This window comes from Anarhichas minor, unplaced genomic scaffold (assembly GCF_050575085.1).
Source record: "Anarhichas minor isolate MPS153535 unplaced genomic scaffold, ASM5057508v1 ptg000042l, whole genome shotgun sequence".
In the NCBI taxonomy this organism is placed as follows: Eukaryota; Metazoa; Chordata; class Actinopteri; order Perciformes; family Anarhichadidae; genus Anarhichas; species Anarhichas minor.
The window spans coordinates 8,851,273-8,875,245 of NW_027466488.1; the positions used below are offsets into that span (position 1 = coordinate 8,851,273).

Consider the following 23,973-nt stretch of genomic DNA (forward strand, 5'->3'; position numbering starts at 1 on the left):
TTCGCTAGTTCACTTACATTAATACATACTAAATAAGTATTTAATTTGAGGGAATGGTTACTGTCCAGTTTTACAGCAATGAACGGAGGCTTTGAAACTATTAGTCCACATTAGATAACTCTTGTTGTACATCATTCTCGGTCGGTTACTGTTCCACTGTTACAGTTCGAGAAGACCGTGAACATGAAAATGTGTATAAAACCATAGACATAAGAAGGATAGCACATGAAAAACAAAACGTAATATTTCCGTCGACATTGACGTTTCAAATGTCACTTCTATATTACATCCGTGACGCAGAGGAGAGAGCGGGTTGGTTCGTAGATATGTGACGCACGCCCGCCCCGCCTCATTTGGGCGGGATTTGATGACGTTTCAGGACGCGGTGAGGACTCTCGCCGATAAACAACTTTGACATCAAAACAATCTCTGAAGAACAGCAACATAGCGGGATCCTCTGCGCGACGGCCACACCCGAAGACAAGCATACGTCTATTTTAAGTGAAGTAAGTCAAAATGTACATCTCTGAGCATTTACCGGACTGTTATGAGAACTGTGTTTAATTTGTCTTTTGTCATATAAGTACAGTACAAACCTCCGTGGCTGTGTGATGCGTTTGGTGTGATGCGTTGGTGTATGTAAATAGCAGTACTAATGGTACCTTTTCCACTCCATAAAACTCACCCGATGCGAGCAGCTGTGATTACATGAAATAACGCACATACAGTATATCTGAGCAGGCGGTCAGCTGTTTCGCTCTGTGGATATCAGGTTATTATTGGCCTGCTGCTGGGGGATTATGTCTGTTTACAGGGAGACGTCTGGTGTTGACAAGCAGCCGGTAAGGGGGGAAAACACCACTCGATTTTATGAATCTATGTTTTGTCTCGTACTAATAATTATGGCCATAATATTTATTTTGTGATATACCCTGAGGGTACTTTAAACAGATGAGGAAACGCAGGTCTCCTGCTGTCTGCATGGGACATTCCTTTGCGATCAGCTGACAAGGGTTTGACAAGTAAACATTGCACCTTCACACACTATATTAGATAAAAAGGATGATGTCATTAACTCACGATCACTACTTTGTCTACTTTTCTCTTAGTGTGACAGTTATATTGCTCACAGGGTGAAATGCTGCCTCACAATAGCAATAAGTGATATTTAAAAGAGACTAAAATATCTTTGCCCAACAAATGGCATGATGGCAACCTGTACCAGGGACTAAAATAAAAACAAATGTTACATAATGCTGGAGCAGGGAGCTACAGGGTCATCCGTTTGGGACAAAAGGTCAGTCAGCTGCAGTGTGAGGGTCAAAGTGACTTCCTCTAATATGGCAGCGATCGGTGTAATTTAAGCCCCTGTTAGCACCCTGTTCCCACAGCTGTTTCAGCTCTAAACTGACCCCCTCACTGGGCGTCATAGCGACGTAAACAACTCAGGCCACTCAGGTTTCCGAGCTTGGCGCAGTGGAAGCTGTCGTTGATGCTGAGCAGGCAGGTGTCCACGGAAGACGGGTCGTTATTGGGACCGCCTCAAGGGGGAGCACTTGCATTGCTAATGTCTTTGGTGCATTTCTTGTGATTCACCTGCCTACCTGTTGTTCCTTTTTTTCAGATTGCAATAGAGGCACAAGGATGATCGGTAAGCTTCTTTCTCATCTGCTCTGGAACACCGGTGAGGACTTTGAGGCAGCGGATGACACTTACGAGGAGCTGATGGAGTTTGAAGAGGGAGGATGGGTCATTGTTGATCTCCCAGGTGATAAATAGACAGTGCAACACAGTGCTTTATTCACATCTGTAGGATTTAAATGTGTCCTCGGCTCAGTGAGGCTGCAGCTTCTACTGGGATGAAAACAGATGTTTGAACTGGCGTGTGGTTTGTACAGAGAACGGGCTGCTGACGGCCTCTGAGGTGGATCCCCTGGAGAACCTGCTGATCGAGCACCCCAGCATGTCCATCTACCAGATGAGATGCGGGGCGGGCGGAGCGGAGGAGAAGCTGGACTCCGAGGAAGAAGAAGAAGAGGAGGACACCACCAGGTTAGTCTCCATTGAGCTTACACGTCTGTTTTATACCTCGATGTCTTAATAGTCCCAGCGCCTGCATGCCATCCTTCTCTTAAAAGCATCCCGCTTTATGAGTTTATTTGACTCTAAATGGACCATCATTTACTAAATGAACATCATGCTGTATTGAAGAAGACTTGAAAGTAGAGATTGAGACCATAAACTCATGTTTACGATGTTCACGGAGGTAATAAATCAAGTGAGAAGTAGAGTCATTTTCTCTTAGACTTCTATACAATCAGACTTATTTTTGCAACCAGAGGAGTCGCCCTCTGCTGGTCAGTAGAGAGAATGAAAGTTTAAGACACTTCTGCATTGGCTTCACTCGGGTGAACCGGAGGTTGCCGCCTGGTTTTCACGCAGAGCTGGCTTGCAGTAATACTTTCATCTCTCTCATGTTGCACCTAATATTTCATGAACACACACTGTAACACTTCCGCTGTGTCTGTCCAGGCCGGTGGCAGTGAGGCGGCACGTATCCTGGCGTCTGGCTGCCTGGGGAATCCCGCTGCCCTGCAACGTCCAGCTGCTGGCGGTCCAGAGGGCCAGGACCCAGGCCGAGCAGAAGAAGCTGGGCCGCAGCGCCCTCCACAGGCAGAACCTGGCCAAGGCGCGTTTCTCCCCGGCAGAGAGACGCTACGTCCACTTCAAGAAGCCCTGCCAACGCCTCTGCAACTACTAAACACAGGAGCGACGCAACTGCTTGTGAGAGGGTGTGCGTTTCAAGTTGCAGCACGGTGCCTTGACTCTGAATCACTCAGGTCTTTCTCGCCATTGTTTCACCTCACAGTTAATTCTGCACATCCACCGAGGCAAACCACTTCCTGTGCGATGAAACGATCGAACAACTGAACCACAGCAAGTTGTTGTTTTTGATTTTAATAGAGGCAACCTGCATTGCATCTCTCACGTCCGAAACCCCTGAGAACAATGAATCTTAATCTCCTAAATTACCGTGTGACACTGATACAAAAATATGAAAACTTCAAACAATACTTTGCTCTATATGAATTAAAAAAAGTATGATGCAGTTGGATTACAGCATCTTTTTGACTGGTTGGTCGTATTCAGTATGTTTTATATTATGTGCCTTAGCTTTAGACATTCTTGTGAATGTGAGTGTGTTAAAATTGAATTTCATACCGCGGTGTACTGTATTCATGTCGTGCGAAAAAACATCTGTGAATTTGCTCCTTTTGTTTGACTCTGCTTCAGGAATAATTACAAAACCACTGTTTTGCATTGAGTCTACCATTTTGTTCTTTCGAGCGGGTGGGTTCTCATTTTATTCATGTCACACATATTGTTTTTTGAATGTAAATACAGTTGAAAATTATGCTTTTCTATTTGCGTGTATTTATAAAAATGTACAAAAAAAATGATTAAAATCTTGTTTTCTTAAGATGGCTGTATGTGTTTAATGTGGCACTACGCACAGTGGTAGTACAGGTACAATAAAACGTGTTTAAGGCAGAAAATATTCTCTCTCATTGTCACAGGTCACGTATCTTTCCCATGAACCTCTTCACTTGCTCCGGGTCGACTGCGTTGGCCCAGTGGCCGCCCTCCTTGAAATGAGAACCGACGATCATTCCATGCGCATCGAGGTAGCGTTCGATGTTGTCGTAGGTCACTCCAGAACCTATCAGCACAGGGATTCTCACAGACTGGGAAACCTCTGCAAAAAGACAAGAAACAGCTTGTTTTTAAATACATACAGTTTATGGTTCCACAAATCCATGATAAGAGGAAAAAAAAGCAAAAATACCAAATGGTAATAATACGTCTTTCAAGGCATACAAAACACTTTGTATCCTTCCCTTCTCTCACCAGCATGGATGCATCTTCAGTACATTCTAACTGAATCTACACAAAGCAGAGCGTTACAATCAAGAACATTACTAATATGCTGAACTGCATCTTTAGGTTTACGGTTATGTCGATGCAGCATGCACTTTTTAAAACTCTGGGCTGGTCAATGGATGCTAATGTTCAGGATTTATTTTTACGTCTAATCTTCCTCAACTGCTCGAGGGTTTGAAATTGAAAAGGTCACAACATAGAAGTATTCCGGTCAGAAGTTGTCAATCTAATCCGGGCTGAAACTAAAATTTAGTTTCTTTAAAAAAATAAATAAAAAATACTGTTTCTCCCTCCTGCATTACTGCGTTGTTTTTTTTACTCGCCGACTCACGTTTTCTCAGTCTTGGATAGGGGGGAGTGAGCGGAGGGGTATTCATTGCATTGCAATCTGCAACCACACCGCTAGATGCCACCTAAATCCTACACACTGTCCCTTTAAGTCCATTTTAAATGATCGGGAAAAACAGCAATCATTGGTCAGTGTGATTTGCTCTTAAAGTTTTCACTGAAATCGTGACAGAAAACTGTACCTGTTTCTGCATTTAACTTCTTTTTTTGTACAGCACACTAACTAAATATTGTTTCCCCCTTTAGTGTGTCACAGTTGTATTTGTCTGTTTCTAATTTTTGTATTTATTGTTGTAGCAAAGTTTATGCTGCCCTATATATATATATATATATATATATATATATCTCACTCACAGTCAGAGGAGCCTAAACCAAGAGAGGCTGTGATACACCCGGTGAACATTGGACAGAGGAGTAGGCTGACCTCCACACTGACATGTGAGCTCCAGTATCATTCTGTCTGACCAGTGTCAGATATTTGTGTTACCGAGATAGAGAGTGCACGTGTGTGTGTGAGGGAAAGAGAAGGAGATGGGGGAGTGTGTGTGTGTGTGTGTGTGTCAACACACATACACTCACGTCGCGTGCATTAACCCAGGCTGAGTGCCTGTTTAGCTCCAAGTGTTGACAGTCTTGTATGTCGTGTTGGAGACTGTTTAAAATAGCAGCCCTGGTGTTGCTATGAGACGGGCATGGTCGGATTAAAGACCCACTGACTAATTCTGGTAGACCACCACAATGTAAAAAATACTCCATTACAAGTAAAGCTAAAAAAATGTACGAACGTAAAAGTACAGAAGTAATACCAGCTAAACGCAGTCAAGTATTGAAAGTGCAGGTACTCGTAACAATGTGAGAGGGGCCAGTTTGTATAATAGTATTGGATAAAGAGGTATTTAGATAAGTGTGAGTCTCAATACCACAATTTAAAAATACTAACTTACTCCAAGTCCTGCATTGAAAATTATTTTTTCCAGAAGTTAAATGTTCTTAAAGTATCAAAAGTAAAAGTAGTCTTATGTTTTTGGATCAGACTTTGTAAAAAACATGTGTTGTATGGAAATCTTAATCTCCAAAGTAACTATAGCTGATTGGTTTTGTTGGCCAACAAGCTGTGAACATATTGACATATTATACACCTTATGAAGTAGATATGACAAACCTGCCAGCAAACAGAACACATCCAGTAGATATGGAGCAACATTAGCAAATCTCAAGAGTTACAATCTTCTCTCGTGGTGTGTTATTGTTAATTGGTTAGTTTAACTTTAACTTTCTACAAACCAAATGATTCATTGAAAAGATAAATGTTGAATCAATCTAATCAAAGCATTCACATGGCTCCTGGTTAAACGGAGTAGGAAGCTGTTAAGCGGCACTTACCTCTAAGTTCCCGCGGGTCAGCCTGCGCTCCGGTGGCCGCTCCCGTGACGATGAGTCCATCTGAGAGGAAGAACTCTGCGGCACGTGCCGTCTCCTCGATGCTCACGTCCGACGTCAGGGCATGGGAGCTGGGGACGACACAGTATGCACAATTATGCACAGGCGGCGCAAAACTAGTCTGGGACAAAACCGAGATTAAGTCTGGACACCAGGTTTACATCAATCCGTCAGTCTGTCCCACACAGTCTTATATGACTTCGTATTTCTTTACTTAGTCAATATATTTGTGTGGAATCCTTCATATTTCTATATTAGAAATTAACAAATAAAGTAATATATTTACGATATATAAATAAGGAGAATCAAATGAAACCAGGGACGTTCTGGTTATAGGGTACGCACCTTAACCATTGGAACTCTCTTAAATTTAAGAGCATATTTTGAAGTCAAAAGAAATGATAGATATGTTTTATCCTTACGTTTGAGTACCAATGAAGGATTTGTACTTTAAACATAAACTTAATTTTACTTTCAGCAGTTTGACAAATATGGGCCTTGATGTGATATCTTTTTTTTTTTAACTACAAATTTAAAACCCTGCCCGACCCAATCGACAGCCACGGTCAAGCAAACTACTGACGAACTTTGTCAAGTTCAAAGCAATTGCTATGAATCTTCATCTACTAGCAGTAAACGGGAATGGATCAGCAGTCAGTCCTGCTGTTGCCAATTATGTCAGTATCATGAGAGGAAAAAGTAGTTCCAAGTGAACCACTACAGAGATATGAAGTGTCAAATATGCTTTCAGGCCTTTTTTGTATATCAGTGGCTCATCAGGTTTGACTTACTATTCAATCTGTACAGATGGCGATCTCACCTGTGCTTCTTTTTGATGTCGGTGAAGATCTGCACATGCTCAGCTCCGATCTGCTTGCGATATCTCAGTAAGTCCCCGGCGCAGGCATTCAGGAGACCCTCATCGGCCACGTGAGAAAAGACGAAACCCTCCGCCCTGATGAAATCCAGACCTGTGACCACACAGTGACATTACAATACTATGGTTGTCCTACCGACCTTACCAAGTGTGACACACAAGTGGCTGACCTTTGACCTTTTGTAGCCTCATACACAGCACAACAACAATGTAACTGATGTAAAGACTGAACCTGAAGCCAGAGCTACGGCCAGGGCCTGCTGGTTGGCAGAAGACAGTATTTGCACTCCGAGTGGCAGGCGAGGACAGACGCTCCTCACAGCAGCGCATACTGCGGCCATACAGGCGGACACCTCAGGGCCCACAGAGAAGGTGTACGGGATATCGTGCATGTTCTCAATGATCACGCCATCCTGAGAGAGGGGTTTACGGGGAATGGTCACCGGCATGCCCTGGAAGACTTTAAAATGTGTAAGGAATGTACACACGATGTGACATGACTTACAATCCCTGCATCACGGTAGATTTCTGCCTCCCTGCATGCTTCTTCAGTGATTTGGGACATTTTCATGCAGCCCAGGGGGGTTCCTGAGATATCAGAAATTATAGCTCCCAAAATATGCAGTGATGCAATGCAACTAAGTACATTTACTCAAGTACAAATTGTACTTTACTTGAGTTATTCCATTTCATTCCACTTCACACTTTTACTCCTCTTTTTAAAGATAATATTGTAGGTTTTTACTCAGCTATGTTAATTTGTTATAGTAAATAGTTAGTTACTTTACAAATTTGCCACACAAAACTACAGGACAGTTTTTTTACAGTGTGGTTTTGCTGCTTACTTGAGTTAGGCAACTGAATACTTCCTCTGCCACTGCAAAATTTACATTTGAACATTGAAGGACAAGGGTCAGTGCAGTCTTAGTTTACCTGGTAAGGCTTTAACATGAACCATTCCAATAACCACGGGTTTTAGGCGTCCAAAAAGATCCAAAAAGTTCATGATCCCGTTTTGTGGAGCAACCAGAGAGCAGAAAAAGGAAAAAAAAAATATTGTTTTCGTCTTTCTAAACGTGGGGATCACATGACTGGCCAAGGGTCAATTTTAGTAAATCAAACAAAAAACGATTTAAACAGTCTCCAAAAGATAGTGCAGAAAACAATTGTTTCTCTTACATTACCGCACTGCAACTGGATTAAAAACATTTTTTTCACTGCATCAAGTTCGTTAATAGAAAAAAAGGGTTTACGTTACGTGATTGCGGTGGGGACGTATAGATACGGCGACCCATGCTGGAAATGGGCGCCCTAACCCGGCAGAAGCATCGGCGGGCTAACATTGCTGATTTTTAGCTAAATAACAGATGCGCCTACGGTGACAGTGAGAGACAACAACGCGTGAAGTCCACACAACGAATAGGCCCTATTACTTCGCCATAATTCGGTCGCGGTAATCTTTATTTTAGATTTAATCACAAGGACTACGGCTTTGTTTACATCCGCCAGACTAGCCACGCGGTTCCCGGGCACTTCCTCTTTGGAAGCCCCGCCCCCTGCAGCTGTCACCGTAGCGGTCCCGCCTCCTCGTTTTGCTAACTTTATAAACGTATTTTTCCTTTTATTTAGCGCAATATACGCGGACTATATATAAACTACGTGCTCTGCACGCGATATAGAGTCGAAACTGGGGTGAATTGAGTGGAAATTGGAGCATAAAGAGGCGGTGGAGCTGGAGATTTAGCGCCAAGTTAAATCCACTCCTCTCTGACGTTGACGCTTCAAGTCATCTGTTCTCTACAAGGCGCCAGCTCAGAGGAACTAGCCCGGCCTGGATGCACACACACAAGTAGAGAGACAGAGAGAAAGAGCACCCTCGAGTCTGAGCAACAAGTCCGTGAAGTTACACACTATCCATATTTGTTTTTAAGACGTGGGTAAGAGTGAACTTCAAGGGCGGAATCTTGAGGTGAGTGGTTGAAACGCTACGTTTACCGTCGAGTAAGCTATGTCGAGCTGCAACATTTTGTAGCTGCTCCGACTTAAATGTTAACTTAACCAAACACCGCAACAAGTTGGACAATGAGTTAAAGGTTTGTTCGGATGTTCACACTTTATACGACACATTGTTTCAAGCCGGGTGTTCGGTGTTGTCGCTGTTAAACGGTGAATTGAGACAACACAGGCCGCCTCAGCTGTGCCTGTCGTTAGGCCATTATGTGGCGAGCCAGCTGTCCAAAGTTATTGGGGGGAAATAACCAGCTTACCCTTAAAAATACGCGAAATAACTACGTTGAGCAGCTAACATAGTGTCTGATGTTAATCGGTGGTTAGTTTCAGGAGTGTACTTGTGTTGTGTGGTGCTCTTTTTCGCGACTTTTAACACCGAGTACCGTTTCCATTTCCCCGCGCCAGGCTGCGTTGGGCTTTGTCAGAAGGAGGGAGTTGAGAGTGGGGGTTGGGAGTGAATTAAATGTTTGTTTTAAACCCTAAAATATAACTCAAACATGTCTCATTCACAGGTTTACTCCAAAACGGACACATACTCCAACTATATATAATGCGAGGAAAACGGTGAGTTTCGTATTTGATTCATTCATGGCTCTTTTAAAGCGCGTCAATCAAAGTGTGCGACTGTGAAAAGCAAAGTTGAGTGGATGGAGCTTTAGCCATCCGGCTAGTTAGCTCGATGCTATGGGATCTTATTTTGGCCACATTCACATATTGAACTTTTTAAAGTGTTTTGTGTCAACTCTGGAGACTTACGGCTTGTACGTGTTTCTTCTGTGCCGTTTACAGGGAAGAGACAGAACCGACGTCTGTTGCTCCCGAGGCGCCCACAGAAACTACAGTACGACCGAGAAAGAGGAAGGCAGATGTTGCCATTGTAAGTAACATTGTTGTGAAAAGGCTTGGAGACGAGAAGTGGCCGACACAGCAACTTAGCCGTGGCTAGGTTGCTAATGTCCAAGTAGGGCCTACTTGAATAACTCAAATATAAAACTGCTGTTACATATAATCATCATTGCTAGCAACTAAGTGAAGTGCAGCTGATATTGTATTGCATATGACTACTGCGTTTTTTTTATATATTGTTCGCTTATGAAGCCAAACACTGAACAGGATTTCTGTGATTTGACCGAACCAGCTCTGTGAGGTTTGTGATCTGAATCACACACGATAAATGAATGTCCTCCTTTTCCTATCCTCCAGTATTTACAGGATGTGGATGAGGAGGTAGCAGCGATGACGAAGAAGAAGCAGCGTGAATGCGAGGTATGCTTTGTGATCTTTCCACCTTCGGCCAAGTCTCTACCAGCGCCTCGGTTCTCTTAACGTATCCGTGGCCCAGTGGCATTTTTACTTCTTGGTTTGTATTCTATCAAATGCAACACAACTATGAACTTGGTTGCTCATTCCAAGGGTACTTATTTGCCGATCTGTTGTTATTGCTGCCTCAACTAGCTCTCCACTCTTGCTAGGATTCAATGTTCGCAGTCAGCTTAACACAGAGTTTACCTCTGCCGGAACGTGTTTCAGTACTGTGACTTCACCCTCCACGTTTTCTGTGTGTCATCGCTCTGCTCTCCCCTCTCTCTCCTGTGAAGGTGGACTGGAGTCCCGATGCCAGTTACACAAGTCCCCAGAGGTGGATCCCCACACCTGATCAGGAAGAGGACCAACCAGTCGCCCTGATAAACGTGGGTTTCCCCCACTACAACTTCAACAACGTGTTTGTAACACCCGTGCGTTGCGCACCGCTTCCTGCACTGTGGTGAGTACTGTTGATTTTCTCAGGTTAGGCTCCACATCATGCCGCCACCGGTTCTACCTAATCACACACACACACGGGAGACAAATTAAGCTCAGCCTGTTGCCAAAGCTTAGCTTGTCTTCTTTCACTGCGTTCCCTTTTCTGTAGTTGTGGCTAGTAGTTTTCTCCTTTTTGCCTTTTTTAATCACTACCTCCTTAACTAGGGCTAAAATACAGCCCTGTAGGAACTAGATTGAAAAGTGTCAACTCCATCTTTTCTTTTGATCTCGTGGTCAATGTATCTGACTGTCCAAGGAACATCCTACTTCAAATGCAAGTGATTGTTGTATCATTCATTTTTACCATGCTGTCCATCTCTGTTTTATTCTCAGCTGGGCCAGTAAGGATGTGGTGTGGAACAACATGTTGGAGAAGGATAAGACCTACACCAGGGACGTCCACGTGATGGACAAACATCCTCATCTGCAGCCCAAGATGAGGGCAGTTCTCCTGGACTGGCTCATGGAGGTCTGTAGCGTGTGTCTTATTGACCAGTTCAACATCTCTCTTTGTGACAACACCATTGTAAACAAAGCATGTAATGCTGGTAGTTTCAGCTTTGGGGGGGAGGGGGAGTAAATGCTGCATAACCATCTACTGACTTACACATTATGGTTCATTTGACTGTCATGTGTTCAGTTTAAACAAGCAGAACCTCACACTAAGTTTCATGACTGTAGAACTAACTCGTGCTCGTGGAAACGACGATGAGGACAACAACACGAGGCTCTTAAGCTTTCAGTCAAGTAGTACGAAAGAGTCTCCTGTGTGGCAGTGAGGAAAAACACACTTTGAGTTCTAAACATTGTAAGTCATACTGTCAAAATGTACAACATGGAAGCAATTTGTGACATTTCTAAATATTGATGGTAAGACAAGATACACAAGTAACTCCTTTTTAAGCAACACATTCACAGCTTAGAGTTTCCTCTGTCTTCACCTCTTCTGAATCTTTGCTCCTGGCTCAGTAAAGGAGTATAAAATAGGAAAGACAGTAGTTGGCAGGGATATAAATGGCTGTTCCAAGTAGCAATAAAGCTTTCCCTGAGACAATGACATGATGTTCCATCATTACTGTGACCGTCCTGATGCCTTTTTAATGTCCATAGTGCACTCTCTTATGCGAACCTACCGGTGAATATGGTTTGAAGTCGCGTGCGTGCATTGATGTCCTGTTTGTGTGCATGTTTTAGGTGAGTGAGGTGTACAAACTGCACAGGGAGTCATACCACCTCGCCCAGGACTACTTCGATCGCTTCATGGCCACGCAGAGAAACGTCTTCAAGTCAACGCTGCAGCTCATCGGCATCACCTGTCTCTTCATTGCTGCCAAAGTAGAGGTAAGAAGTGTTGGAGACGCACAGAGTGAGACGACAAAGTACAAATCTCTGGTTGTTGCGTAGCCTGCAGTTCTGTCTGGTCTGTGTTGTGGGCTAGCTTGCTTTAGGAGCTTCATCATAGTTGCTCTACTTCTTTCTTCTACAAACATTTTACAATATGTGGTTTGATTGGTTGTAATAATGCTCATCTCCTTCTTTTTTTTCTCCATCCCCCAGGAGATGTATCCTCCCAAAGTCCACCAGTTCGCCTATGTTACAGACGAAGCCTGCACCGAAGATGAGATTCTCAGTATGGAAATCATTATAATGAAGGTAAAGAACGTGCACACATCAATCCTATAAATATCACAGAACCAATCTCCAATCTGCTGTTTTACTCCAACACTGCAGGTTTGTCTGCTCTTTCTCTCCGTTTCTACCACAGGAGCTGAAGTGGAGTCTCAGCCCCCAGACTCCCATCTCCTGGCTCAATGTTTACATGCAGGTGGCCTACCTGAAGGACACCGAGGAGCTGCTCATCCCCAGATATCCCCAGACCACCTTCACACAAATCGCAGAGGTATGTCGTGCGTGTCTTTTTTTTGCCTCACTGATAAATCAATGAGGTACTCCAGTAACACAAAGCATTGACCTAAACAGGAGGCTTTGAGTAGATTTGTTCAGTTTAATTTGACACGCGTTTTAACCGTGTTAGTTGTCGTCATGAGGGACATGTGTTTAACTGTGAACCCCCCCCCCCCACAGACTGGTGTCTTGCTGTTCTTTTTCCATATCCCACTCAATTACCTTAGAGAACAGTATCTAGTCAGCAGTGGTTAAGATGCTTTAAATGCACAGCTGAAGGTGTCGGTTTCGCAGCCTTTTCTTTTCTTCTTCTTTTTTGTCCAATGAAGTGACAAAGTTAAACTTGAGGGTGAAATGCGGTCTACTTTGAGTGACTACTTAATTCAGAGAGAGACAGTTTTGGGCCTTAATCTCTCCACGATATTACTTGGTCAGATTATTCTACTTTAGTCATGAATTGTTGCCGTGACATGACACCTGCGCGTTGGTCCCAGAACAGTCTTAGCTTGCCGTCTTTCAGGATGCGCATGATGTCATAGAGAAGGAGGTCCTAGAAACCGACTTCCAGGAACAAGAACGTAAACAAACTATAAGATGAAGTAATTGTTCATCATAATATCTCTATTATTTATCCGGATCTGATTCTGTTGAAAGACAATAAATGTTAATATTGAATTATCACACAGGCCAAGTATGATGCTGGCTGTCTAAAAAAACTAAACGACGAGAGAGAGAACACAACTTTATAGTTCACAGTTCCACCTAGCAGCACCAGCATCGTTCCTCTTTCGCGTCGCCATGTTTACAGTTGAAAAGCGCGCTCTGCTTCTATTGGTCAAAGTCACGGAGGGGACGTGTCACGGAAGGCAAAATAAAAGGAATTTAAACATGCTGGTCTTTCTGCCGGGAGGTGGCGAGGAGTCCCACAGACGCCGTCAGTTGGCGTCGACTGTGACGCTCTACATGAGAGAGAGTGATTGATTATGGTTCCCAATCCGAGCAGACACCCTACGTCTCCTATAGGCTGTAATTCAGGCTGATGTGGTGTCATCTGAACCCATCTCTAGCACCATCCAGTTAACACCAGTAAATACTATGACATCAAAGTTCCACTTGTTGCTGCCCTACAGTTGCGAGCGCCGCAGGTCAGCTTTCAGAGAAAATAAAGTCTTATTTATTCAGAAATCTATGATGCACACAGTATTTATGTAGATACCACAGATGATTTTGTCGTGGCTTATGAGTATTTGCAGTACTCATTTTGAGGTATGCTCCGATATTTATAGTTGTTTTTCTGTTTTCTTTTCTCTAGTTGTTGGACCTGTGTATGCTGGACGTGCGATGCCTTGAGTTCTCCAACGGCATCCTTGCTGCTTCAGCCCTGTTTCACTTCTCCTCTCTGGAGCTGGTGGAAAATGTCTCGGGTAAGAACAATGTTTTTTTTATTAAAGAACAATGTTTTTCATATTTCCTGGTTGTGTTGCCCCCGAGGTCTCAATCTGCTCCTCCTTGTGTCCTTGCAGCTCTGAAGAGGGTGGAGGTGGAGCAGTGCGTGAGGTGGATGGTGCCGTTCGCCATGGCGCTGCGGGAGGTTGGTGGGTCGGCCATGAAAACATTTGCAGGAATCCCCGCAGATGATGTGCACAACATCCAGACCCATGCGTCCTACATCACGTGGATGGTAAGTGAAGTTATCGCAATAAATAAGAAAATGCTGTTTGAGGCATTTATCCATAGTATAGTGAATTACCCACAGTAGATGTTTGAAGAAACGGACGGGAGTATCAGCACAGGAGTGAAGCAAAGTACAAAACCTATTTTGTAGTTTTCTTTTTCATTAAATCCATATCTGTTTAGGTGTACGCTATATTTAGAATATTTTCTATCAGAGAGCACATTCCAACACAACCTGAAGCGGTTATCTAGACTTTCCTCAAAGCCAGCAAATAGTATTTTTACCTTGCAGAACATGTGGGTTACTGGTCTACCACTGCTCCGATGGTTTAGTTTGTTTTTGTCATTGTGTAACTTAAGTGTTTTAAAGGGTTAGTCGCACATTAACAAACAAACTAATCGATCGAGGGAGGGGCAGATCAGCATCCCCTGTGTTCTGTAAAGTGAAAGGAGTCTGGTGTCTTTTTGAAGAGAGCATGGATGGATATGGTGGCTTCAGAAAGGTAACGCGGTGAAGATATTTTAAATGTCGTGTACACTTAAACTGATAGTGATGTAGTGATCATTTATAGGGAGGGTTGTAGTGGAGAAGTTAAAGATCCCCTCAACACAACATCTGTATAAATACTCAACCTTAAATATTTTCACAGGCTTCCAATGGTGACGTTACAAAATCCTGCGATAAGCACGAGTAAAACTTAGCCCCCCCCCTCAGTCTAATGACAGCATGGTTAATCTGTGTATTTCTGCTGTGTACAGGACAAGGCCTACTCTTACCAGGATGTGGAGTTGGAGCGTCACGTCAACTGCCCTGTACCTTCAGGTGTCCTGACTCCGCCCCAGAGCAGCGAGAAAAGCGAAGAGTCGATCCAAGTGGATGCCGCAGTGCTGAAGATCCGGCCCAGGATTCATACTCCATCCCCACAGCGGCACCTTCCGAAGCAGTGAAGCAAACACTGAAACTGACGAGACGATGACGATGAAATCCTAATTTAGAGTTTTACGTTTTAGCTGTAAATCTCTCTGCCGTGGGTGCACACATGGACTTCGACTAAATTGGAGAAATACTGACGCACAATGAGCAAATGGATTGGATGGCCCCTGTCCTCACAGGAATGGTACCTATTTAACCCTCCAGTTAAAACACACAGTGAAGGGCTGTTAGGGATGGCACAGCCCAAAAGGAGATATATCTATATATGAATGGCATTGCACCCAAATGCTTTCATTAATTACCAATAACACCTACATTTTGTGGTTGCCATTTTTATCTTCTATGCAGACGCCAAATTGAATGGACAGTTTATGGAGTCTCTACTTGATTTATTGTGTGTGTGTGTGTGTGTGTGTGTGTTTGTGTTTGGGGGGAGGGTGATTGCTGTTTTTAATCTATTAGTGGCTTAATTTGCCCAAAAACTATTCCTAGGGTCATATTTGGCTCTTTGTGCTGCTATAAAAGTGGGCTTTGCATAATGGAAGGGGAAGAGTGTGTGTGTGTGTGTGTGTGTGTGTGTGTGTGTGTGCGCGCGCGCGTGTTTTTGTTTCTACTCTTGCCATTTGATTGGACAAAACACGGCCATGTTTTGCTGAGGGACCAGTAGCTTGGCTACTTAAATGGACAAGTGAACCAGCCAGGCTTCAGAAGCTAAAATATTGATTGTATTTAACTTTTAATTGTTTTTAATTTTTTTTTATCCCAACCTGCATTTTGTTCTTCCCCACCAAAATGTAAGATTTTTATTTGACTTTTTAAAATAAAATGCTGCTACATATTTTTCATTTAAAGACAGTGTCTGAGGACTTTGTTTAATTATATCTGTTTTTATGTAATGACTTTTATCTGACACTTTTTGAACAAATCATTTTGACAAATGTTTTCATGAAATCCCAATAGTGTCAATATGTCATTTTAGTGTGTAGCTTCCATGCAGTCACGTTATGATAACAGATGCACGCTGACTTCATTCCACTAGATGTCAGTATGACGCTGTCAGTTTGGATGCCTCTTATATGTTCTCACCAAGAAAAGAAGCATAACACATTGAGCAGATCATGTGCGATATAAGAAACTGAAAATATATAAAGACCACTCAGTTCGGGGTCCAGTTATCATCGGCTAAACCGTAATTCATTTGTAATTTAATAACGGAAAAACTGAAATGTTAGACAGTACGGTTTTAGTATTTGTTTTGGTCAGAATCTTAAAAAAATAAAAATAAAATTACAAAGTTCAGGCCATCACATTGATTTGGAAACTAACAATAAGAGTTGTGCGGTAAACCTAAAGGTGAGGTAAGGTGTAAAATGCATTATTTTTATTTTTTTTAAATACTATAACGGTGTGTAAAAAATATACATTTTATTGCTTTTATACTTTTGGAAATATATCAAAAATATAATTTGAACTGCATTTGACACTATGTAGCTCAAGATTTTTAAAATGTATGTCCTCTTATCAAACACTAAGCTTCAATACAAACGATACTGTTACCACTTTTAAAATATAATACACAATCTGCCAGGGCCCGCCGAGCATGTCGGGAGAAGGAGCGTGGGAATTCGGCGGGGTCCGTACCCACGGCAGAGCGCCTGTCCTTCAGTGTTCACGCACCCCTGCATGCGGAGCCTCCAACAGGCCCTGGCTAGAGTCTCATAACGTCAGGACTGCCTCTCCAGCTCCAGCCTCCACATTTTTACAGAAAGTGCCAATAATTGAAATCTACACGGTTGACATCTCGCCTCATAAAAGCTAAGCTGATGCGTCAATCGTTCAATATTTCTGTAGAACAAGTTGCCCGCATAGCGGCATCTTATTTAAAATATGTATTTACATGTTTAGGATACTAGTTGGTGAATGTATGGGTCAAGGGATGCAAACAACTTTCCATATCAGGCCATATGTGTGCACGCATGTAACGATCTGTAAATGAATACAAACTGTCACAAATTTCTATATTATTTTTAGGGAGCTTTTCGAAGGCGAACATGATCAGATCTGTGAAGTTGAAGTTAAAAAATCTGTACATAAAATATTAATATTTATTCTAATTGAGATTTGTGTGTTCATAAAATGTTTTTACACATGTTCAAATTAAGCTGAAAGGTCAGAGTATCGTATGCCGTAAAAATCAGTGTAGTATGCCTTGAAGATGTTGAAGAAATGATACTGTGTATATATGTATATATATACTATACCATGCCCTTTTTATGACTTATCACATTCTATACCATGACTATTATACACTATACTACACTTTTTCACATTCTATACCTTGTTTTTTAATGTTTTAAATTTTTTGTTTACATTCGACAAAGACATTCAACTCTATCTGGGCCGACACTCACAAAACACATGGTGCAATCCTGGAACCTTACAGGGTGTATGGACATGCTACTTGTGCATGATGTGATTGGCTTGTTGACTGCAAACCACGCCTTCTTCATGTAATGGCAGTCATGGCTGGATGAAGAAATAACACACCCTTAGGATAACCTACTTAGTGAGAGTACTTTGGTTAGCAAAGATAGCAATGGACAGGCGTATTTGATCATGAACTCTAACCTGTTGAAAAAGCTGGTAGACTGTAGCCAGACAACCCGAAAAAGTGCATCTCTTTAGTGGATATTTGAACAAGAACTTTAATCACTCTACCATTGAACTCTGGCTTTTACATATACAGAAAGTCTTAAGTGTCCTTAGAGACAGACAAAAATTGCCATAGCTGACTATATTTCAAGTCATCTCGGCGGGGTATTGGGTTAAGTTTTCAACCAGCAACAATCATGTCTCAGTTGAACTTCATAGACTATGCAATTGCCTCTGCGAAGGGATGCCTATGGCCCCAAAGACATTCAACTCTATCTGGGCCGACACTCACAAAACACATGGTGCAATCCTGGAACCTTACAGGGTGTATGGACATGCTAATGGTGCATGATGTGATTGGCTTGTTGACTGCAAACCACGCCTTCTTCATGTAATGGCAGTCATGGCTGGATGAAGAAATAACACGCCCTTAGGATAACCTACTTAGTGAGAGTACTTTGGTTAGCAAAGATAGCAATGGACAGGCGTATTTGATCATGAACTCTAACCTGTTGAAAAAGCTGGTAGACTGTAGCCAGACAACCCGAAAAAGTGCATCTCTTTAGTGGATATTTGAACAAGAACTTTAATCACTCTACCAATGAACTCTGGCTTTTACATTTACAGAAAGTCTTAAGTCTCCTTAGAGACCGACAAAAATTGCCATAGCTGACTATATTTCAAGTCATCTCGGCGGGGTATTGGGTTAAGTTTTCAACCAGCAACAATCATGTCTCAGTTGAACTTCATAGACTATGAAATTGCCTCTGCAAAGGGATGCCTATGGCCTCAAAGACATTCAACTCTATCTGGTCCGACACTCACAAAACACATGGTGCAATCCTCGAACCTTACAGGGTGTATGGACATGCTAATGGTGCATGATGTGATTGGCTTGTTGACTGCAAACCACGCCTTCTTCATGTAATGGCAGTCATGGCTGGATGAAGAAATAACACGCCCTTAGGATAACCTACTTAGTGAGAGTACTTTGGTTAGCAAAGATAGCAATGGACAGGCGTATTTGATCATGAACTCTAACCTGTTGAAAAAGCTGGTAGACTGTAGCCAGACAACCCGAAAAAGTGCATCTCTTTAGTGGATATTTGAACAAGAACTTTAATCACTCTACCGATGAACTCTGGCTTTTACATTTACAGAAAGTCTTAAGTCTCCTTAGAGACCGACAAAAATTGCCATAGCTGACTATATTTCAAGTCATCTCGGCGGGGTATTGGGTTAAGTTTTCAACCAGCAACAATCATGTCTCAGTTGAACTTCATAGACTATGAAATTGCCTCTGCAAAGGGATGCCTATGGCCCCAAAGACATTCAACTCTATCTGGTCCGACACTCACAAAACACATGGTGCAATCCTCGAACCTTACAGGGTGTATGGACATGCTAATGGTGCATGATGTGATTGGCTTGTTGACTGCAAACCACGCCTTCTTCATGTAATGGCAGTCATGGCTGGATGAAGAAATAACACGCCCTTAGGATAACCTACTTAGTGAGAGTACTTTGGTTAGCAAAGATAGCAATGGACAGGCGTATTTGATCATGAACTCTAACCTGTTGAAAAAGCTGGTAGACTGTAGCCAGACAACCCGAAAAAGTGCATCTCTTTAGTGGATATTTCAACAAGAACTTTAATCACTCTACCGATGAACTCTGGCTTTTACATTTACAGAAAGTCTTAAGTCTCCTTAGAGACCGACAAAAATTGCCATAGCTGACTATATTTCAAGTCATCTCGGCGGGGTATTGGGTTAAGTTTTCAACCAGCAACAATCATGTCTCAGTTGAACTTCATAGACTATGAAATTGCCTCTGCGAAGGGATGCCTATGGCCCCAAAGACATTCAACTCTATCTGGTCCGACACTCACAAAACACATGGTGCAATCCTCGAACCTTACAGGGTGTATGGACATGCTAATGGTGCATGATGTGATTGGCTTGTTGACTGCAAACAACGCCTTCTTCATGTAATGGCAGTCATGGCTGGATGAAGAAATAACACGCCCTTAGGATAACCTACTTAGTGAGAGTACTTTGGTTAGCAAAGATAGCAATGGACAGGCGTATTTGATCATGAACTCTAACCTGTTGAAAAAGCTGATAGACTGTAGCCAGACAACCCGAAAAAGTGCATCTCTTTAGTGGATATTTGAACAAGAACTTTAATCACTCTACCATTGAACTCTGGCTTTTACATTTACAGAAAGTCTTAAGTCTCCTTAGAGACCGACAAAAATTGCCATAGCTGACTATATTTCAAGTCATCTCGGCGGGGTATTGGGTTAAGTTTTCAACCAGCAACAATCATGTCTCAGTTGAACTTCATAGACTATGAAATTGCCTCTGCGAAGGGATGCCTATGGCCCCAAAGACATTCAACTCTATCTGGGCCGACACTCACAAAACACATGGTGCAATCCTGGAACCTTACAGGGTGTATGGACATGCTAATTGTGCATGATGTGATTGGCTTGTTGACTGCAAACCACGCCTTCTTCATGTAATGGCAGTCATGGCTGGATGAAGAAATAACACACCCTTAGGATAACCTACTTAGTGAGAGTACTTTGGTAAGCAAAGATAGCAATGGACAGGCGTATTTGATCATGACCTCTAACCTGTTGAAAAAGCTGGTAGACTGTAGCCAGACAACCCGAAAAAGTGCATCTCTTTAGTGGATATTTGAACAAGAACTTTAATCACTCTACCGATGAACTCTGGCTTTTACATTTACAGAAAGTCTTAAGTCTCCTTAGAGACCGACAAAAATTGCCATAGCTGACTATATTTCAAGTCATCTCGGCAGGGTATTGGGTTAAGTTTTCAACCAGCAACAATCATGTCTCAGTTGAACTTCATAGACTATGAAATTGCCTCTGCGCAGGGATGCCTATGGCCCCAAAGACATTCAACTCTATCTGGTCCGACACTCACAAAATACATGGTGCAATCCTCGAACCTTACAGGGTGTATGGACATGCTAATGGTGCATGATGTGATTGGCTTGTTGACTGCAAACCACGCCTTCTTCATGTAATGGCAGTCATGGCTGGATGAAGAAATAACACACCCTTAGGATAACCTACTTCGTGAGAGTACTTTGGTAAGCAAAGATAGCAATGGACAGGCGTATTTGATCATGAACTCTAACCTGTTGAAAAAGCTGGTAGACTGTAGCCAGACAACCTGAAAAAGTGCATCTCTTTAGTGGATATTTGAACAAGAACTTTAATCACTCTACCGATGAACTCTGGCTTTTACATTTACAGAAAGTCTTAAGTCTCCTTAGAGACCGACAAAAATTGCCATAGCTGACTATATTTCAAGTCATCTCGGCAGGGTATTGGGTTAAGTTTTCAACCAGCAACAATCATGTCTCAGTTGAACTTCATAGACTATGAAATTGCCTCTGCGCAGGGATGCCTATGGCCCCAAAGACATTCAACTCTATCTGGTCCGACACTCACAAAATACATGGTGCAATCCTCGAACCTTACAGGGTGTATGGACATGCTAATGGTGCATGATGTGATTGGCTTGTTGACTGCAAACCACGCCTTCTTCATGTAATGGCAGTCATGGCTGGATGAAGAAATAACACACCCTTAGGATAACCTACTTCGTGAGAGTACTTTGGTAAGCAAAGATAGCAATGGACAGGCGTATTTGATCATGAACTCTAACCTGTTGAAAAAGCTGGTAGACTGTAGCCAGACAACCTGAAAAAGTGCATCTCTTTAGTGGATATTTGAACAAGAACTTTAATCACTCTACCAATGAACTCTGGCTTTTACATTTACAGAAAGTCTTAAGTCTCCTTAGAGACCGACAAAAATTGCCATAGCTGACCATATTTCAAGTCATCTCGGCAGGGTATTGGGTTAAGTTTTCAACCAGCAACAATCATGTCTCAGTTGAACTTCATAGACTATGAAATTGCCTCTGCGAAGGGATGCCTATGGCCCCAAAGACATTCAACTCTATCTGGGCCGACACTCACAAAACACATGGTGCAATCCTGGAACCTTACAGGGTGTATGGACATGCTAATGGTGCATGATGTGATTGGCTTGTTGACTGCAAACCACGCCTTCTTCATGTAATGGCAGTCATGGCTGGATGAAGAAATAACACGCCCTTAGGATAACCTACTTAGTGAGAGTACTTTGGTTAGCAAAGATAGCAATGGACAGGCGTATTTGATCATGAACTCTAACCTGTTGAAAAAGCTGGTAGACTGTAGCCAGACAACCCGAAAAAGTGCATCTCTTTAGTGGATATTTGAACAAGAACTTTAATCACTCTACCGATGAACTCTGGCTTTTACATTTACAGAAAGTCTTAAGTCTCCTTAGAGACTGACAAAAATTGCCATAGCTGACTATATTTCAAGTCATCTCGGCGGGGTATTGGGTTAAGTTTTCAACCAGCAACAATCATGTCTCAGTTGAACTTCATAGACTATGAAATTGCCTCTGCGAAGGGATGCCTATGGCCCCAAAGACATTCAACTCTATCTGGTCCGACACTCACAAAACACATGGTGCAATCCTCGAACCTTACAGGGTGTATGGACATGCTAATGGTGCATGATGTGATTGGCTTGTTGACTGCAAACCACGCCTTCTTCATGTAATGGCAGTCATGGCTGGATGAAGAAATAACACACCCTTAGGATAACCTACTTCGTGAGAGTACTTTGGTAAGCAAAGATAGCAATGGACAGGCATATTTGATCATGAACTCTAACCTGTTGAAAAAGCTGGTAGACTGTAGCCAGACAACCCGAAAAAGTGCATCTCTTTAGTGGATATTTGAACAAGAACTTTAATCACTCTACCAATGAACTCTGGCTTTTACATTTACAGAAAGTCTTAAGTCTCCTTAGAGACCGACAAAAATTGCCATAGCTGACTATATTTCAAGTCATCTCGGCGGGGTATTGGGTTAAGTTTTCAACCAGCAACAATCATGTCTCAGTTGAACTTCATAGACTATGAAATTGCCTCTGCGAAGGGATGCCTATGGCCCCAAAGACATTCAACTCTATCTGGGCCGACACTCACAAAACACATGGTGCAATCCTGGAACCTTACAGGGTGTATGGACATGCTAATTGTGCATGATGTGATTGGCTTGTTGACTGCAAACCACACCTTCTTCATGTAATGGCAGTCATGGCTGGATGAAGAAATAACACACCCTTAGGATAACCTACTTAGTGAGAGTACTTTGGTAAGCAAAGATAGCAATGGACAGGCGTATTTGATCATGACCTCTAACATGTTGAAAAAGCTGGTAGACTGTAGCCAGACAACCCGAAAAAGTGCATCTCTTTAGTGGATATTTGAACAAGAACTTTAATCACTCTACCGATGAACTCTGGCTTTTACATTTACAGAAAGTCTTAAGTCTCCTTAGAGACCGACAAAATTTGCCATAGCTGACTATATTTCAAGTCATCTCGGCAGGGTATTGGGTTAAGTTTTCAACCAGCAACAATCATGTCTCAGTTGAACTTCATAGACTATGAAATTGCCTCTGCGCAGGGATGCCTATGGCCCCAAAGACATTCAACTCTATCTGGTCCGACACTCACAAAATACATGGTGCAATCCTCGAACCTTACAGGGTGTATGGACATGCTAATGGTGCATGATGTGATTGGCTTGTTGACTGCAAACCACGCCTTCTTCATGTAATGGCAGTCATGGCTGGATGAAGAAATAACACGCCCTTAGGATAACCTACTTAGTGAGAGTACTTTGGTTAGCAAAGATAGCAATGGACAGGCGTATTTGATCATGAACTCTAACCTGTTGAAAAAGCTGGTAGACTGTAGCCAGACAACCCGAAAAAGTGCATCTCTTTAGTGGATATTTGAACAAGAACTTTAATCACTCTACCGATGAACTCTGGCTTTTACATTTACAGAAAGTCTTAAGTCTCCTTAGAGACCGATAAAAATTGCCATAGCTGACTATATTTCAAGTCATCTCGGCGGGGTATTGGGTTAAGTTTTCAACCAGCAACAATCATGTCTCAGTTGAACTTCATAGACTATGAAATTGCCTCTGCGAAGGGATGCCTATGGCCCCAAAGACATTCAACTCTATCTGGTCCGACACTCACAAAACACATGGTGCAATCCTCGAACCTTACAGGGTGTATGGACATGCTAATGGTGCATGATGTGATTGGCTTGTTGACTGCAAACCACGCCTTCTTCATGTAATGGCAGTCATGGCTGGATGAAGAAATAACACACCCTTAGGATAACCTACTTCGTGAGAGTACTTTGGTAAGCAAAGATAGCAATGGACAGGCATATTTGATCATGAACTCTAACCTGTTGAAAAAGCTGG

The 23,973-nt window shown here is 42.5% G+C and overlaps 3 protein-coding genes and 12 non-coding genes across 15 annotated transcripts; 2 read left to right on the plus strand and 13 right to left on the minus strand.

Annotated features, from left to right (window-relative positions):
- The first annotated feature begins 347 nt into the window (after window positions 1–347).
- LOC142969910 (tumor protein p53-inducible nuclear protein 2) lies at window positions 348–3,481 on the plus strand. The gene is made up of 4 exons (XM_076110019.1): window positions 348–506; window positions 1,625–1,768; window positions 1,899–2,052; window positions 2,533–3,481. Exons 2-4 carry the CDS (start codon window positions 1,645–1,647, stop codon window positions 2,759–2,761), a joined length of 507 nt encoding a protein of 168 aa, XP_075966134.1. The 5' UTR covers window positions 348–506; window positions 1,625–1,644; the 3' UTR covers window positions 2,762–3,481.
- Window positions 3,334–7,623, minus strand: LOC142969909 (uncharacterized protein F13E9.13, mitochondrial). Its single transcript, XM_076110018.1, has 6 exons — window positions 7,541–7,623; window positions 7,113–7,195; window positions 6,840–7,020; window positions 6,551–6,701; window positions 5,674–5,801; window positions 3,334–3,757 (listed from the first exon to the last, which is right to left on the minus strand). The coding sequence occupies exons 1-6, from the start codon at window positions 7,611–7,613 to the stop codon at window positions 3,573–3,575; spliced, it is 801 nt and encodes a 266-aa protein (XP_075966133.1). The 5' UTR covers window positions 7,614–7,623; the 3' UTR covers window positions 3,334–3,572.
- An 818-nt stretch (window positions 7,624–8,441) lies between these two features.
- Window positions 8,442–15,983, plus strand: ccne1 (cyclin E1). The gene is made up of 12 exons (XM_076110017.1): window positions 8,442–8,576; window positions 9,130–9,181; window positions 9,407–9,494; window positions 9,821–9,883; window positions 10,216–10,382; window positions 10,754–10,889; window positions 11,615–11,761; window positions 11,978–12,073; window positions 12,186–12,320; window positions 13,638–13,749; window positions 13,849–14,006; window positions 14,759–15,983. The coding sequence occupies exons 2-12, from the start codon at window positions 9,168–9,170 to the stop codon at window positions 14,945–14,947; spliced, it is 1,305 nt and encodes a 434-aa protein (XP_075966132.1). The 5' UTR covers window positions 8,442–8,576; window positions 9,130–9,167; the 3' UTR covers window positions 14,948–15,983.
- Window positions 15,984–17,690: 1,707 nt separating this feature from the next.
- LOC142970189 (U4 spliceosomal RNA) lies at window positions 17,691–17,831 on the minus strand. Its single transcript, XR_012959208.1, has one exon. It is a non-coding gene; the product is annotated as a U4 spliceosomal RNA (small nuclear RNA).
- Window positions 17,832–18,223: 392 nt separating this feature from the next.
- On the minus strand, window positions 18,224–18,364 carry LOC142970232 (U4 spliceosomal RNA). Its single transcript, XR_012959249.1, has one exon. It is a non-coding gene; the product is annotated as a U4 spliceosomal RNA (small nuclear RNA).
- Window positions 18,365–18,756: 392 nt separating this feature from the next.
- LOC142970234 (U4 spliceosomal RNA) lies at window positions 18,757–18,897 on the minus strand. Its single transcript, XR_012959250.1, has one exon. It is a non-coding gene; the product is annotated as a U4 spliceosomal RNA (small nuclear RNA).
- Window positions 18,898–19,289: 392 nt separating this feature from the next.
- Window positions 19,290–19,430, minus strand: LOC142970200 (U4 spliceosomal RNA). The gene has a single exon (XR_012959219.1). It is a non-coding gene; the product is annotated as a U4 spliceosomal RNA (small nuclear RNA).
- Window positions 19,431–19,822: 392 nt separating this feature from the next.
- LOC142970201 (U4 spliceosomal RNA) lies at window positions 19,823–19,963 on the minus strand. The gene has a single exon (XR_012959220.1). It is a non-coding gene; the product is annotated as a U4 spliceosomal RNA (small nuclear RNA).
- Window positions 19,964–20,355: 392 nt separating this feature from the next.
- Window positions 20,356–20,496, minus strand: LOC142970195 (U4 spliceosomal RNA). The gene has a single exon (XR_012959214.1). It is a non-coding gene; the product is annotated as a U4 spliceosomal RNA (small nuclear RNA).
- A 392-nt stretch (window positions 20,497–20,888) lies between these two features.
- LOC142970196 (U4 spliceosomal RNA) lies at window positions 20,889–21,029 on the minus strand. Its single transcript, XR_012959215.1, has one exon. It is a non-coding gene; the product is annotated as a U4 spliceosomal RNA (small nuclear RNA).
- A 392-nt stretch (window positions 21,030–21,421) lies between these two features.
- Window positions 21,422–21,562, minus strand: LOC142970174 (U4 spliceosomal RNA). Its single transcript, XR_012959193.1, has one exon. It is a non-coding gene; the product is annotated as a U4 spliceosomal RNA (small nuclear RNA).
- Window positions 21,563–21,954: 392 nt separating this feature from the next.
- On the minus strand, window positions 21,955–22,095 carry LOC142970163 (U4 spliceosomal RNA). Its single transcript, XR_012959183.1, has one exon. It is a non-coding gene; the product is annotated as a U4 spliceosomal RNA (small nuclear RNA).
- A 392-nt stretch (window positions 22,096–22,487) lies between these two features.
- Window positions 22,488–22,628, minus strand: LOC142970203 (U4 spliceosomal RNA). Its single transcript, XR_012959222.1, has one exon. It is a non-coding gene; the product is annotated as a U4 spliceosomal RNA (small nuclear RNA).
- A 392-nt stretch (window positions 22,629–23,020) lies between these two features.
- On the minus strand, window positions 23,021–23,161 carry LOC142970168 (U4 spliceosomal RNA). The gene has a single exon (XR_012959188.1). It is a non-coding gene; the product is annotated as a U4 spliceosomal RNA (small nuclear RNA).
- A 392-nt stretch (window positions 23,162–23,553) lies between these two features.
- LOC142970171 (U4 spliceosomal RNA) lies at window positions 23,554–23,694 on the minus strand. The gene has a single exon (XR_012959190.1). It is a non-coding gene; the product is annotated as a U4 spliceosomal RNA (small nuclear RNA).
- Between the last annotated feature and the right edge of the window lie 279 nt (window positions 23,695–23,973).

Bases quoted from the DNA above. Each gene is read 5' to 3' on its own strand.
- LOC142969910 (XM_076110019.1), top strand. From the start codon at position 1,645: ATGATCGGTAAGCTTCTTTCTCATCTGCTCTGGAACACCGGTGAGGAC. The intron at 1,769-1,898 runs GTGATAAATAGA...TGGTTTGTACAG, and splicing joins GGTCATTGTTGATCTCCCAG to AGAACGGGCTGCTGACGGCC. The intron at 2,053-2,532 runs GTTAGTCTCCAT...GTGTCTGTCCAG, and splicing joins GAAGAGGAGGACACCACCAG to GCCGGTGGCAGTGAGGCGGC.
- LOC142969909 (XM_076110018.1), bottom strand. From the start codon at position 7,613: ATGAACTTTTTGGATCTTTTTGGACGCCTAAAACCCGTGGTTATTGGA. The intron at 7,196-7,540 runs GTAAACTAAGAC...CTGATATCTCAG, and splicing joins TCATGTTAAAGCCTTACCAG to GAACCCCCCTGGGCTGCATG. The intron at 3,758-5,673 runs GTAAGTGCCGCT...GTCTTTTTGCAG, and splicing joins TGACCCGCGGGAACTTAGAG to AGGTTTCCCAGTCTGTGAGA.
- ccne1 (XM_076110017.1), top strand. The intron at 10,383-10,753 runs GTGAGTACTGTT...TTTTATTCTCAG, and splicing joins GCACCGCTTCCTGCACTGTG to CTGGGCCAGTAAGGATGTGG. The intron at 14,007-14,758 runs GTAAGTGAAGTT...TGCTGTGTACAG, and splicing joins CGTCCTACATCACGTGGATG to GACAAGGCCTACTCTTACCA.